The sequence below is a fragment of the Apostichopus japonicus genome, chromosome 7 (genome assembly GCF_037975245.1).
Source record: "Apostichopus japonicus isolate 1M-3 chromosome 7, ASM3797524v1, whole genome shotgun sequence".
NCBI classification, from domain to species: Eukaryota; Metazoa; Echinodermata; class Holothuroidea; order Aspidochirotida; family Stichopodidae; genus Apostichopus; species Apostichopus japonicus.
Window position 1 is genome coordinate 25474913 of NC_092567.1, and position 15078 is coordinate 25489990.

At 37.1% G+C, this 15078-nt stretch overlaps 1 protein-coding gene across 1 annotated transcript; it reads right to left on the minus strand.

Annotated features, from left to right (window-relative positions):
- Positions 1–744: 744 nt before the first annotated feature.
- On the minus strand, positions 745–14861 carry LOC139970171 (uncharacterized). Its single transcript, XM_071975812.1, has 8 exons — positions 14802–14861; positions 12859–12957; positions 9265–10784; positions 8527–8723; positions 8220–8290; positions 4384–4442; positions 3486–3508; positions 745–2151 (listed from the first exon to the last, which is right to left on the minus strand). Exons 2-8 carry the CDS (start codon positions 12869–12871, stop codon positions 2073–2075), a joined length of 1962 nt encoding a protein of 653 aa, XP_071831913.1. The 5' UTR covers positions 12872–12957; positions 14802–14861; the 3' UTR covers positions 745–2072.
- Between the last annotated feature and the right edge of the window lie 217 nt (positions 14862–15078).

Below are 15078 nucleotides of genomic sequence, written 5' to 3' on the forward strand. Positions count from 1 at the left end.
TCGATCCCTCTTCTACTTCTTTGTCTACAGACTGAGTAAAATCACGAATACATTATACATCGAAGGATGTTTTGGGGCAGAATTTGTGGTGGTATGTCATTAAATTAACAAAAATCAAAGAGATTGGAACATTTGAAAGCTATAGTAAGATAGCTATTCCAATTTTTGCCGGAAGATATTCATTATTAATATGATTATTGTCTTCAATATCAGTCTGTTGCCATATAAATTATAATAACGCAGCACAACAATGTTCTTTTAATGTTATAAAAACGAAAGAGCGAGCCTGAATAACATCAAACACCAAATGTGTTCTTATGTAATGCTTGTAAATAGGTTATTTAAGAAGTTCGACGTTCTTTTTTTCTATTGTGTTTTGTGTTGCCTATGAGCAGATGATCTAAAACCACACGTCGAAAACAGAAGAGACGCAGAAATACAAATACATCTTGTGCCAATTTATGTGTCCAAAATGACTTATTCTCAAGGAAACATCTCAAGGATTTAGTTCCCCAAGCCAACCCTTCGTTCCAACCGAATGTCAGTCGGGAGGGGGGGGGGGTATCTTGGTAACTTCGGGTAGAGGATACGGAATACGGGTCCTATGAATTTATGTAAGGTAGGTTACAACGCCTATAAGTGAAAGGATTGTGATTCTAAAAACAAGCTATTAAACGTTTCAATTGATTTGATGACGATTTATTCTTTTCTTTTGCTCTTAAATGAATGTTCAATCGAATATGAGTTCAATCAAGCAATAAATTTTACAAAGCGTGTCACTACTTAAATAAAATGATTGTGATGTCTCATTCAATTTAAAATCAGATCTTACGATTCTTAGCGATGACGAAACTCGCCTTTCAAAGCTCGAGACATAATACTATTATGGATTGTTGTATACAAACTGAGCATTGGTGAAATTGAAGATAAAAATGAGATTAATAAGCAAATTGTTCCACAGAGCCAAGAGAAAATGAAACTAAGAATTTCCAATCAAGCTCCGCCTACAAGTTTGCCGAACACCTTTTATCAAAAGTCTAATTTCTGGAACGGTTATATATGGTTGTTGATAAAATGTACAATGTCTTTCCTTGTTCTTATAATCAGACGTGAGAAAATTGAGTAAATATCTTCCAGTAATGAATTAAAACCATTTGGACTAACACCAGTCAAATGAGCATACAGATTAAATTATATATATCATACTCTTGCATAGAACTAAGGCAGCACTTAACTATCTAAAATAGTTGTTTCTTCGGTCCAGCCTCCTCCCCCCTCCCAAAATTATGAAAAAAAAGAAAAGAAAAAATACAGACACAACCAGCAAGGAAAAAAAAAGAAGGAAAATGAACCATACACTTATTAAAGAACTATACACAGTGAGCCAAATATTGCAACACGTATCTTATTAAATTACATGAATGTTTCTGAAAGTATTGCTACAGCATTTACACGAATATTTCAATGTTCTAGTATGTTCATATTGCGTCGTACAGTATTCTGCCATCTAAATACACTTTGAGCATGTTTGTTCTCGGTTTGTTGCACCAATGTCAAAGTAGATGATGTCGAACATTTCGTAAATCTATTTCTTTTCAACCGTTAACGTTTAATGGTGGACATTGCTCTTATTGCTTTCTTGAATCTGATGTGGTATATGATTACGTAATTTAGTGTATCCAACCCATCCGGATGTTTTGAAGGGATATGCTGATGGCTGAAATTCATTGCTTAATAACATTCCTGGAAAGATTGTACAACTTTGGGTCAAACCACATCATTAACAGCATTTTATATCGTGGAGACAAAACTTTGTAGAACTTCGTGATATGTTATCAATGTATCTGACAACATCAGATTCAGCGAATAGGTCATTATGGCAATTGACTAAAATGTCATCGCTTTTCATTAGAATATAAAGTCCATGTATCCAGCGTGAAAATAACTTTTCTTACAAACAAGTTCATCATTAATTTAGTTAAAGAGAACATAATCCAATGTATCAAGGGTTAATTCAACCACATTACAACGAATCAACTATTCAGTCATATCTCTTGATGTCTGTCGGTGCCTTATAATATGGTACAAAATGACTCGTTTGATCGTTTGGCTTGTTGTTCTTTCACCTCTTCTTCTGTGTTATCATGTTTTCTGTTGAAGCAAAACAAAATACAATAACTTTGACATAATACGCTATATAATAAATGTTTGAAAGCCACCCTTCGATTGTAAATATGTTTAACGCGCTTGCTCAAACAGGAGAACCAGTTCCCTTCCAGCCATGGATCAATACAATTTTTCATAGACAAGTTTATGATTGGCCGCTTATGATTTTGAAAAATGCTGTATTGCTAGAACACTCCTGAATGTTTCGGACAGTGTATACAGTTTAGTTGAATTGACGAATAAACTATTATGGGTGAATATCTTATGGTATGATCAAAATCTGGGCGTCCAGTTTGCTGTTGAGAGTCCGGGGAGGGTGGGGTGGGTGTTCGGGGAGGGCTACATCATGTAATAAAGCGGCGAAAGAAGCTATCAAAAATTGGGAACGGCAGACAAACCCCGCAGGTTTGGGGAATTTTCCATAAACGGTGATTGGATTGGAATCTCAACAGTTTTTGTCTCCAGTTGGACTTTTCATACCGAAGTTTTCCACTTTCCATCTCATAGCTTAGTTTGTTTTGCTCTTAAAATGTCGACTTACTTTGTCCATATTTTGTTTACTTATCTTGTTTTGTTTTTATTATTGATATTTCGACTATTTATTCCCAAAGGTTTACTATATTATCTAATAGTTTCGACCATTTCCTCAAGATAAGGTTTTCTTATCACCTGCTAATAGAAACCTCAAATTGTGATCTAAAAATTGATTTCCACTATTTTTGTGTGTGCAAAGTTCAAGTATTTTATTTAAACCAACATTTCAACTTGATTTTCTCAATTTCCGACAATATTTCGACTTATATTCTTACATTCATAACTTTTGATTACGAAATTTCGACTTGCTCCTTAAAATTCGACATTTTATCTCAAACGTTACACTGCTTTAATTGAAGATATTGACTTTCCTTCATTAATCATTTTTTTTTAAATTTCGACTCATTATGCTGACACCGTGAGATTTTTGCAATGACAAAAATAACCTTAAGCTTTAACGTATTTCTGTAGATAAAAAGAGATGCTTTGACAAAAGAATTTGACTCATGAACGGAGTTTCAATAGTATTAGAATAATATGGAATTCCATTGTGGTTAACTTGCGGATAACTTGGAATGAATACATGTTTATCAGCGCCCGTAATACCTTGATCTACAGGGCGTACGGGGATACCAAGAAATATAACTTGCATTAAGTATCCAATTGGCACGGCGATTGCGCAGCGGAATCTTACTTGGTGGAACAACAGATGGTATGAATTTTTATTATCTTAACTTTCAGTAAATATGTATCAATGATTACATCAACCTTATTTTAAGTGTTACCTTTTACGAGACGGTCCCATCACCTGTCGATCAATATAAAAGAAATGTTACCGTTTCAATCTTTGTTTGATACTAGTTGTGTATAGTCTGGTACTTTTTTTGGTTCAAAAAGAAAATGATTGACGTTTTTCGATGAAAAGATAACTATAGGACCACTTGGTACCATTCTTTTCAAAAAAATTGTATCTGTTTTTTTTTGTGGCTTGCATATTTAAGAACAATAACGGAAGTACATGTAGTGCAAAAATTGTGTCAATTGAGGCAATTTTAAACCCCTTTAAGCCTCCCAGGAGCAGCGTACGAAAATTGTTTACTTCTGAGTGAAGCGGTTTGTTTACAAGTGACGAAAACTTCAGGCTCTGATAGCCAAAAATCTGCGCGGTCATGGTACCAGAAATGATAATGCCATAAAAGGCCAAATTGTCAGCTGTCCAGTGATGGGTAGTGTTTAGCTAATAAAATCTTCTATCTAGACTTGGAGACCCCATTACTTTTGTGATTTAGAAGCAAGGAACTTTGAAGTGCTTGATGATCTTGCCGAAGTACTGTCTTCATCCATAATATTGCTTTATCACATCTATAAGTGGATGCATCAGACGTCTCTCTATATCACTTGGAAATTATTCCTTTGGTACACGTATTGTGTTTTTCTTTCATAATATTACAGTTAAATTCAATGTAATGGTACATTAATATTTCAAAGAAAAACTTAAGTTGTGAGTCTTTCAGTGGAACAATATACATGATATGTTGTAACCACCTCAAATAGCAACGGCTATCATGAAATATTTCGTTTTCAAAGTCTGTGGAAAATGAATTTAATGACTACTTATTTTGAAAAACGCAACCAATTTATTAAATGTATCATTGCCAGTCATGTATATACAGATACACTTACCCTCCAGCATTTCCCAGCAAAGTCCAGTGCATAAAACCCGTTTGGACATGACCACCGAACTTCGTTCAATATTGGGAAAAGAGAAAACAAAATCGTTTTTGAGATAACATTATTTGATGAAAATATTTTTTACCAAAAAGGAACTTGAAGGAAACAGGTGTGATGAACTAATGTGAAAATCCAGAATCCATGTGTAATTTATCTTGTTCTGCAAATATTTGCACATTTATAACCATGGTGATGATTGTGGCCATTATAATGACGAGAGCTTTCAATCAAAAGTAGCCTTTCTCGGTGCATGATCACCGAAAGCGACAAAGAGTAGCAGGATTTGAAACATTTTATAGCGAAGACTGTCGGCATGGCGGTGAAGTCAAAGCGACTTACTGATTTCTGCTGGATTAGCACTATATATATATATATAGGAATAACGGAAAAACTGTTAAACAACTATGCTGCATTTAGAGAAAGGCTGGATCTCGAGTGAGATACAATAATTGAATTAGGTAAGTGATTGGAATTAAAACAGCCAATGGTTGGTTTTTGCAGAGCTTTCGAGCAAAACTAGCTCTTCTTCCGTGCATAATCACCGAAAGTGACAAGGAGTAGCAGGAATTGAAACTGTTTTATAGAGAAGATGTCGGCATGGTTGTAAAGGCAAAGCGACTTACTGATATCTGCTGAATTGAGCAGAAGTTTTAGAAATTCGGATTATTTTAATCCGCATAATTCCGTCGTTATTGTAAAGGAATTGTTTTGGTTGATCTGGGACGGCAAATCGTTTCTGATGTTTAAACCGAATGGTGCCGTGGTCTTTAGGTTTAGTTCCCAGAAATTTGCTTTCGCTTTCTTAGATTTATCTGTCCAAGAATCGTTCTGGTCAATGGCAATAACACGCAAATTCTCAATTGAATGATTTTAGAGATCGAAGTGATTTGCAACAGGTTGGTAGATCTTTTTTGTTTTTGATCGCCGATCTATGTTGTGTCATTCTCATTCTAAGAGTGTTTTTTGACTCTCCAATGTATTGTAAGTTACAAATATTGCAGTAGATGAGGTAAATGACATTTTTGGATAGGCAGTTAATTATGTGCCGAATTTGGAACGTGCGTTTGGTTTGGTTGCTCTGAAAGGCCCCGGTCGAATCAACAAGTAAGCACGTTTTGCAATTTTGTGTACAGGGCGATGATCCTGTAGTTTCTTTTTTGCTTTCCCCTAATGGGGTGTCATCCCGAAAGGATGCCCGAACTAAGATATCTCGTAGGTTGCTGGGTCTTTTAAAAGCGATGACAGGTAATTCTGGGAAAACTGATTTCAGGCGTTCGGTGCCTTGAAGTAGGTGAAAATTCTTCTGAATGATATTAGCCAGTGGTGGGAGACCAGGGTGGAATTCAGAAACCAATGGTACCCTTTTGGAACTGGTTTGACGAGTTTGGTACGTCAATGTTTCGGTACGGGGTTTGCTTTTAGCCTTTTTGATGGCATTTTCAATAGTACCCCGAAAATACTGTCTGTTTCGGAGGTGTTGTGACAGTTCTTTAGTGCGTGAATCAAAATCGACTTCAGAGGAGCAAATGCGTCGAATGCGCAACGCTTGACTGTACGGAATATTTCTGGTACAGTGACGTGGATGGCAACTGCTTGGTAAGAGGTAGTTGTGCTCGTTCGTGGGTTTATTGAACAAGTCTGTTTTGAGTGAACCATTTTGTAGGGTCACGGTGGTGTCCAGGAAGTGAACGCCATGTTCAGAGAAATCAGCAGTGAATTTGATAGTGTGATGAAACGAGTTTATGTCATCAATGAAGAGTTTTAGATTTGCCTCACCGTGGGTCCATATCATAAAGATATCGTCAATGTAACGTAACCACGTGTGTGGTTTCAAGTTTTGTCGAGATAAAAATTCTTTCGCGAGGTTTCCCATAAAGATGTTGGCAAAAGACGGTGCCATTTTGGTACCCATTGCGGTGCCATGAATTTGGAGGTAGTGTTTGTTGCCAAATACCAGATTATTGTTGGTCAAGATAAGATGCATTAATTCGGCCAATTCTTTCTTCGTGGGGGTTTTGCCACGTTTCGGTTTGAATGCTTTTGTGCAGGCCGAAATGCCCTCTTCGTTAGAGATATTTGTGTATAACGAACACACATCCAAGGTAACTAACAGAGTAGATAAGGGAAGATTTTTTATTTCCCCAATTTTCCGGATGAAATCCGTAGTGTCCTGCACATAGGACGAAGGGCCGAAACAAGAGGTTGGATGAGGAGATCCACGAATTTGGAATTTTTTTCAGTCGCTGTACCATTACCCGATATTATGGGCCTCCCGGGATTGCCTTCTTTGTGAATTTTAGGCAGAAAATAAAAGCGACCAGGTTTTGGGTCGTTTTCCAGGAGGTTTTGGCCTAACTTGCGGTCAATGGAACCGTTAGAGACTATCTTTTGGATGACTCTTTTCACGTTTTGTGTGATTTCTTGAGTAGGATCAGAATCTAAGAGTTTGCAGTGTTGAGGGTTGCCGAGTAGTCTGTTCGCTTCCTCTCTGTAGAATTGTTTGCCCATAGCGACAATTGCAGAACCCTTGTCGGCTGACTTGATGACAATGTCATCGCGCTTCCGTAGTTCATGAATGGCCTGTCTGACAGTTTTGCTGAGATTGTCGCGGAAGTCTGGGGCGGAGGTCTGTGTTTTAACATCCTCTTCAATGGCCGAAATAAATGATTCAAGAGGCGCACAATGGGCCTTGGGTGGATTCCACGAGCTTTTTGGCTTAAAATTGGAATGCAAGTCGTTGGTTTGTTGCGTGGTGTTATTGCCATTTTCGTCGGCAAAAAATTCACGGAGACGTAAGCGTCGATAGAACAGATTTAGGTCAAGAGAAAGTTTCTGAGCGTTAAACTTGCCGTGGTTTAGGGCAAAAATTTAGACCTTTGGAGAGAAGGTTTGTTTCTCTTGCCGAGAGTTGGCAATCAATGGTAACAACTGCACTTTGGGTGGTGTTGCATGCGGTCTGTATCTCTTTCCGACGGAATCTGCGAGACCTGGTTCTTTTTGAGGTTTCAAGTTGGGTTTCACCAGAAGACTTAACTCTTTGCGTGACATTATCCCTCTTCAATTTGTGACATTGTCTTGAAGCTAGGGTATGTGAGAGGTTCAAGCAAATTTTGGAGATGGAGTCAAGCTTTCTTTCGAACTCGTTCTTGGGTAGTTCTTTTTGCAGTTTTCTGGTTTTGGAATCAATTTGCTGGCTAAGTTCGTGAATGGTTTTGCGACAAATACTTATTTGCACAGCCATTAATTCAAGCGAAGCATTCTTAAGGATTCCTTTCCAATTGGCAAAGCTGTCGCTATCAGAAAGTGGTAAACCAGCACGGACTTTGATTTTAAGTCCTTTTGGTACCGTTTTGTTTTTACGGTATAGTCTGTAGTTGGAAAGATGATGCCGATACCGAACCCGTTTTTCGGAAAGGCGTCGAAGCGTTTTCAAAGTTTCAAAGGTGCTCTCCATTTTGAAGCATAGATGGATCAATTAGATACAACAGTGAAAGATATAGATAGGAATAACGGAAAAACTGTTAAACAACTATGCTGCATTTAGAGAAAGGCTGGATCTCGAGTGAGATACAATAATTGAATTAGGTAAGTGATTGGAAGAAAAACAGCCAATGTTTATATATATATATATATATATATATATATATATATATATATATATATTTATATATTTATATATATATATATATATATATATATATATATATATATATATATATATATATATATATATATATATATATATATATATATATATGGCACTGATAGAAGCTGGGCTTAATAAATACCTTGAAAATGCTTGCCACTCAATGAAATTTTCTGAACCGAGGCATTTGTTGGGTTTCTGTTGCTGTTAATCCTGCAAGTGCAAATGATTCGAGACACAAATATATATTTACTAACTGTTTACCAAGAAGTTGAAGTATTCGTCAAAAATGAACTTATTGACAGTTGCATAAGGAAAATACTGTAGAAGTTTTCTCCAAGAAATTACAGGCTACATCCCCATTTCCTATCACCTTTAATAATAACTGCTATTTGCAAAAAGATTGCTATGGAATGAGAAGGGTTTCAATTTCGTTTTCTAGTACATACACGAGTTCCTTTATTATCTCAGACTGGCGGGCGTAGGCTAATATTCTTTCCATGTCTTCTACGCTTATCTGAGTAGACTTCTCAATCTTCATCTTCTTCACTTGGAGGAAAGGCAATCGGTTCTCTCCTTTTAAGTACGATGTACCATCCTCATCCGCAGTTAAGCACTTCTCTAAAGACAAACACTCAATAGGGACCTGCGAGTGAAATGCAACAGTTTTTGAAATGTTATTTAAAGTCATGTAAGAAACTATGTGAGAGGTATACATACATTCGATATCTACAACATATGATCACTGGTACAGGGATAGGTAGATATCATTAGTGTGTGCTCCATATCAGTTTACCAGAACCCTGTTGAATGATGTAATTATTTCTATATCCATGTTGCATGGCTTCAAATATTTGTTTATGTTAAATGCATGCCGTTGCGTTATACGCATTGTAACTAGATGTATGATAACTGAAATGTATGCGTACGGTACGACATTAACAGTGGGCTGAATGTTACTTGCGTCCATACTTTAGCTTGCCGGACCGTATTACAATTGTATGCAACTAGTTTAATGTAGTTGTTTAATTTCCTGATTAAAATCAAAATCTTATACCAGTCGGAATACCTGATATTAGCAGCTTCCTGTTTACTCCCAAATAACTGACTGTAATCACTAAAATGCAATTTTTCACATAAATAAGCATAGCCAGATGAGAATCTCCACCGATGTAGCATTTTCTTACCTTATGAGTAGACGCAATTTTCAATAGTAAGGCCAAAGATCTCTGTGACAATTGTGAGTCTTTGTCGCTAAACGAAACAGTATCTGAACATAACGTTCGCACCGTTTTCAGAGATTCCTTCGTATTTTGTTCCAAGCTGCAGAGTATTGCAAACTTTTCACCACCCGGTATGCTCCTCAAATAGTCAATTATTTTGTCTCCACTTTCAGGCCGAAGCCCACAAGCAAATCGAAAAACATATTGGAAATTAAACGGATTTAACATATTCAAAGAGACTAAATCTTCTTGCGGAGAGTGGTGTCCTGCCGTGCTCGTAAACTTTGTTTCGGGTTTCGACGCTAAGAAAGCTAAGTAATGAGCTGCATACCATTCACAAACTATGTCGTGATAAAATCTGACTTCAGTTATCCTAGACGTTGAATCATCCAAATCGAGAACTACCTCTTCCTCAATAAAACTACCTAATTGAACATAACGATTGTATAATTCCTCTGTAAGAGCTTCACTCAGTTGCTTTTTCTCCCATTTAGTCTGATGTCCCTTCTCACTTAAAGTGCTGAACGCTATATAGTCTAACCTAGCGTGGTCATTTTCGAAACGGTAAAGATTATTTACATTTGCATCTGTCAGTTTGTTTCTCATGTGATCATGGAAGCAGGAAACGAGGAAGCGAAATAATCCTGTAACAGAATTATAGTCTCTAAAGTAATATTTCTTCTCCTCAGCCACATGAGCAAACATTACAAATATCAGAGGAACCTCGCAGAAATCTCTCAAAACAACATTGTCTTCAAGCTGTGTTTGAATTTCCTTCAATTTCGTATCGTCGGCATCTATCCCCTTCCTGATATATTCTTCTCTTGCTTTCGCGTCAAAACCAGTCAGTTTCACAATTTTTGTTCCTGGAGCGAGTTCCTTCGGTTGATACCTCGTTGTTATAGCAACGTCAATGTTCTTTAGGTGTTTGCCGACAATTACCATGTCAACGGGACGCAAACCGACGCCTAAGTCATGTTCAAGATACTCGTCATATCCATCTAAAAGTATTTTAACGTGGTATCGTAGAAGAATAGATTCAATGTCCTTGACGGTAATGTCAGCACGAGGTAGTAAGTAAAGCTTGATGGCCCTAGGGATAGACGTTTGACTACTTAATTGCCTCAACTGGAGAATAATTAGGATATCAACCTTATGTATCGGAGAATCTTTTATTTTGTTGCACCAGTCATACGCAAGTTGCATCGTCAATGTCGATTTTCCATATCCAGGTTCGCCTTCTATTACGAGTCTCTTTGCTTGCATTCGACGATCACCGAAAATCTCTTTATATGATTCTAACGGTTCCCATGGAATTGAAGCTCCTTGATGTGGTGTTTCGGTCAGACATACTTCAACACCGGTATCTATAAAGACTTGGTTCACGGAGAAGTGCTTTTCTCTCATGTATGGGATGGGATGGACTGCTTCATACCGTCTCTTGTACTTCCATTTCAAAGCTCTTATCATAGTCTCTTTCTTATCTATAAGAAACGAAAATATATAAGGATTTTTTAAAGATCATTGTATAATGTGCAGCCTTCAACAATTTTCGTTGGAGGATGACGACATCGCTGAATCTGAAGAAGATTCTGACGATGAAATCCTGATATGGTAAGCCACACTGTATGTATTGTGTATACATGTACTGTCGTAGCGCAATAGGCCTATATGACTCATCGTTAAGCTTGACTACCATTGTATTGCATAATACATGTAGGTCAAGTAGTTTGGAGGAAAGGGGAGGGGTATAAGGGGGAGGGGTTGGCAACCTGGTAGAAGATATGATTGAGGGGAGGGGAATGAACTGGTTTTTTTAAGTTTGAATAAGAAATTTCAAAAGTCAAAGCAATTTGCTTCCCTTTTTTTGTGTATTGTTTGTACAAATTTTGTAATCATGCGCATACTAATTAGCCTTTTATTAGACCCTTGCTCCAGTTACAGCAACATTTGAGGTGCCAAATAAGATGTGGATGAACAACAGCCTATACTTATCACTCCAGAAGAGCCCTTGACCAGCATGGACATGAAAATTTAACAAAACGTCAAAAAATCAGTCATATTCCTCACATTCAAACATCAAATTATATTTTACTGATAAAATAACATGTCTTGAACTCATCAAACTATCAAAAGTCCAGCAGATTTCATCGAAATAATTTCAAATGGGCAAAGGAAAGTACAGTTATGTATCATAACCTCATTTGCATATTTACATATCTAATTAGCTCAATTATAAAAAAATTATAAAAATTAAAACCTTATTTCAATACCTATCTGTCAATACTTGGGTCCCTATTGACAAAAATGAACAGATTTTAAGTAATTACAATGTGTAAATATTTTCCCCAGGAACAATGACATGACGTGGCAATTGGGAACTAAGGATTTAAGAGTTGCCTATAGTTACTGTTTCGAACTTTGTTTCTTGAATAAGATATATGGACCGTAAAGCAGCACTTTACTCTATTTACTAACACATGCGAAATGATCCATTATAGCCTAGTTATGGGTATACAGTATAGAAACCGATTCGTTTGAAATAACCTATATAATGGTGATGAGTTACAGGAGGTCTCTGTTGAAAGAGACCTAGCTATCTACATTGACTCACCTCTGCAACCTTCTAAACATTGTCGTGAAGCTGCTAAAAGAGGTAATATGGTTTTAGGTATAATCAAAAGAAACTTCAGTTTCTGAGAGAGGACATCGTAGTTAGGCTTTATAAGCTGTTGGTTAGGCCTCATCTGGAGTATGCTGTGCAGGCTTGGAACCCATATTTTGCTTAGGATAAGGAAGTACTCGAAAAGGACAAGAGGAGGGCTACTAGGATGATTATTTCCTTAAAGAGTGTTCCTTATTATAGGCGGTTACATCTGTTGAATCTCACCACACTGAAGCTTAGGAGGTTACGTGGGGACTTGATTCAGGTCTTCAAGACTGGGTATGGTTTTGAAAATTTATCTTTTACCGACTTTTTCATGTTTGCTAACAGTAGTTGTACCAGAGGTCATTTTCTTAAACTCCAAAAGTCACATAGTAAGATTAATATTCGGCATAACTTTTTATCTAATAGGGTTGTGAAGGAGTGGAACGGTTTGCCCGAGAAAGTTGCACGTACTTGCAAGTAGTGTCAATGGGTTTAAGAATGCTTTGGACAAGCACTTTGAACATTGTAATCGGGTCTGAGTGTTTGTATCTTCAGTTTTTTTCTCTCTCTATAGGGTCCGTGATTGAGACTTAAGTGTCCATCCTGATCCTTTTTTTTTTCTACTAAACTATATATCCTATGAAGGAATAATCTTACAAAATCAATCAGAAACACAATCAATTGTAAATTTAGATGCATAAAATCGTGTAATAATCATTTTTTTTATGTAGTTAAATGATACTACAAATGATTGAAAACTTTGATGAATCCAGCCAAAGCAAATCAGACATAGTATTTAGCGAGAAAACAAACACCACGCCTGCATACAGCGACAGAGTAACAGACTTACAGACATTTTGAAAACGGTCTGCACTATAGACACACGTGAGGAGAAACTAGATGCTTACCTTCTAGTGACATTGTGCTCCGTTTGATCTTTAACGGTGCATGGAAGGAGAACAATATCTGTTAATCCTACATATTAAGAAGGATGTACCATTTATCATCTGAAATGAAGGAGTGATATCTCGTTTCAGGTTCCTTGAATGGGTAAAATATTCATGTTACAATTTACGATACACAAGTAGTTAGCAAGTCTTGTGAAGGACTTTAGATAATGTTCCAATCAGTGAGAATAATCAATCAGTTAGCCGATGAATATAAATTAATTTATGGAAAATATGACAATTTGAATAACAAAATCTGTACATTTGTTTAATCTACATAAAGAAAGATATATTAATGAGCGTGCAGTTACTAACAATGTATCGAAAATTAAAGAATATTTTAACTAAACGCTCATTGCCAAATAAGGAATGGCGAGTCATAAAATTCACTTCTTAAATATCATTCCTTTATACATCTTAGTCTAGTGTAGCGATCTGAAGAAATAAAGAGAATCCATTAACATAAAACGTTGATGCTAGCCCTCAACTTTGGCCACTTAATCACACCGAATTGCGACAATCACCCACTGGCGGATCCAAGGGGGGCCAAGGGGGGCCATGGCCCCCCCCCAAGGTGAGCCAAAAAGTGTTTCCGAACATCCGCTAAATCATATGATTGGAAATTAAAAAAATCGAGAGGAATAGCAGTGGTAGACTAGTGTAAACCTTTTCGTTTTCTGGTTTAAAATTAAATGCAGAGCTCCCAACTGACCCGCAATTCGCGGGAATTAGACCCGCATTCTAACACCCAAACCCGCTGACCCGCATAAGCGTCCGAAAAAAATGCATTGTAATTGTCAAGTATACATAAAAAATTTGCATCAAATTTTGACTTAGCAACCATCATTTCTTTAGCATTTAGCATAATAGAGTATAAAACCTCCTTTACAGCATCATTTGAACCTCAAATTAGTCTATATTTCTTTTCATTGGGGCGAGCAGCGAACATTTTCATGCCACGGGAAAGAATGAATTATCACCTACTATTCAATTTATTGATGTTACACACAAAAAAATGCATATTTCTCAGAAAATTTTGGGTGACAAAAGCCTTTCTATAAGTGCCACCATTTTACATGTAGGCATCACCAGGATTCCAAAAAAAAAATCCAAAAGGGGAGGGGGACACCCCTCCCCTTATACCCCTCCCCCAGGACGGCGATTCGTGTCATGGACCAGCATTTGCCTTCTCAAGAGTTGGGAGCTATGTAGATGTATAAGCATGAGGAATTACAGTTTAACACCATTTTGCAGTTACAGGCTGGTTGTAAGAAATTTATAACCTATGAGAAATAAAATTTCTTGAGAAAGATAATCCCAACTTTGTTTTATAAATATTTTAGAAAATTACACCTGGGAAACATTTTTTTAAGAAGTAAATTTACATCACCATTGTACACGTTTGTCACACCAAATTGCATCTGAGGGCATTCAGCAATAGAAAATTTTCCAAAGGGGAGGGGGGCACCCCCTCCCCTTTGGAGGGGGTGCCCCATATCACTCTAATGCCACTTTGGCCCCTCCCAAACAAAGGCCCTGGATCCGCCAGTGCAATCACCTAAATATAAAGCTCCGTATGCCTGCGGGCGTATTCTGTCATTGGTAAAACAGTACATTAACTATATCCATCTGTGCTTCTTACAAAGGTATACTAATATATTGGCCGTATGATGACTTAATGGCTGATGTAAAGTATCATGCTTAAACTTTCGAAAGAAATGATTGAGAATAGAACCAATAGGATCTATGGAATTTTTGGTTCTGATATGCATGTATGTATGTATTTTAGATTCTCCTGCAAGCAGGAACTCGCGAAGAAGCCTCATTGGCTTATCAAAGCCGCATGTCGAAGGACATGCAAAGCAACAAAGAAGTGTGAGAACTAAAAGTTTATTACTGCTTACCTTTTCCACTGTTAAAGAACACCCATATTGCAAGGCGACGAATTGCTCGAATCCTTATGTCATCTTGTGGAAGGTTGCCAACAACACTGCTTCAGTCCGCTGCTGTACAAATATCAAAATGCTCAGTAATATTGGGTGGAACAGCGTCGAGATCCAAAGTCCATGTAGTTTCAATTTACGTACAGCCAATCACTATCTTACCAAATCTTATCAACGTGGACCTGCATTATGCGAATTGGGGAAGTAGAGTGTTTGCAAATCCAAAGTATAATGTTAA